A 1152-nucleotide genomic window follows, 5' to 3' on the forward strand; every position below is an offset into this window, starting at 1 on the left:
TGGGTGCCATGGAAACGCGCTCGCCGCCCTCCCGCCCTGGCCCCTCCGGAGCGCTTAAAGAGACAGCCCTGCTGCCACCGCGGGCTCGACGCCTTGTTGGGCGTCCCCCACCCCCCAGCGCCCTCCTCACCCCCTCCTCTCCACGCCAGCGCTGCGGGGACTAGAAGCGGCGGGGGCTGGGCAGTGGGGGCAGTGGAAGAAGCAGCTGGGACGCAAAATCAGGGGTTTCGCTGAATACTCAGCCTGACTCTACTCCCAACCTCTTCCGATCCACCCTCTAAGCACACACACCCCAAAGCCCGCTAAAGACGCTAAGCTGCTCCGGTTTTCAGCCTCACACACCAACCTGCTCAGAACCAACCAGCTGTGCATCTGCTACAAGCAGAGACCAAAAGAAGGCTGACTTTTGATTCACTCTCCTTCAGCTCACTCCCTACCTCGAGTCTGGGGAGTGAGTCCGAACACCAGACATGGGGAGGTGTGTTTGAAGTGAAAACCAAATGGTAGTTGATTGAGTCAAATCCCTTGCCAAATCGACAGTTGCAGGACACATCTTCAGCTCATCCAGAAATCCTAGTTACTCAAAATGAGATAATCTCCCTTCATTTTATTTGGCCACCGTCTCACCCAATTTAGGCACCAGAGTTATAGGAAGGAGCCAACCGTTCTATAAAACTACTCCATCCTTCCCTGCAAACCAACTCCCTTTCCCTAAAAATATACGGAGAAGCCGTCAGTTGCGAGCCCCCACGGCCCTTCCAGAAGGGAACAGCGTCTGCTCTGAACGCGAATCTTGGGTTGCGGTGCTGGCTAGCGCTGCCCGGGACGCACAGCCAAGAGTAGCGCGGTCGCCAGCAGCTCCGGCCTGAGGCAGTGCCTGTGCTCGGCGCCAGCTGCTGTCTGGAAGGCCGCAAACCTCTGGAGTCTGTTTCGTGAAAATAAGAATCTATGGTGCATCGTGCCCTCCAACAAGGACAGCCCAAGCTCTGGAGCCAATGTCTGCAGTTTAACCCTGCAGAAAATGGAACCGTCTGCAGTGAAACAACTTTTTTCCTTTATTACTAAACTTACCAAAAGTGTCTATCCAAGGACTCATTCATAATCAGACACTAAAAGCGATACACCTGATTTCCACAGTCCTAGGACCCCTAA

The 1152-nt window shown here is 54.6% G+C and overlaps 1 protein-coding gene across 1 annotated transcript in view; it reads right to left on the reverse strand.

Annotated features, from left to right (window-relative positions):
- Positions 1-657, reverse strand: part of LOC107149531 (EGF-like and EMI domain-containing protein 1) — a 613012-nt gene extending 612355 nt beyond the window's left edge. Inside the window, exon 1 of the mRNA XM_048814348.1 lies at positions 438-657. Coding sequence (XP_048670305.1) covers positions 438-553 — 116 coding nt within the window. The 5' untranslated portion in view covers positions 554-657. The remainder of the gene's footprint in view (positions 1-437) is intronic.
- Between the last annotated feature and the right edge of the window lie 495 nt (positions 658-1152).

This window comes from Marmota marmota, unplaced genomic scaffold (assembly GCF_001458135.2).
Source record: "Marmota marmota marmota unplaced genomic scaffold, marMar, whole genome shotgun sequence".
Taxonomy (NCBI): Eukaryota; Metazoa; Chordata; class Mammalia; order Rodentia; family Sciuridae; genus Marmota; species Marmota marmota.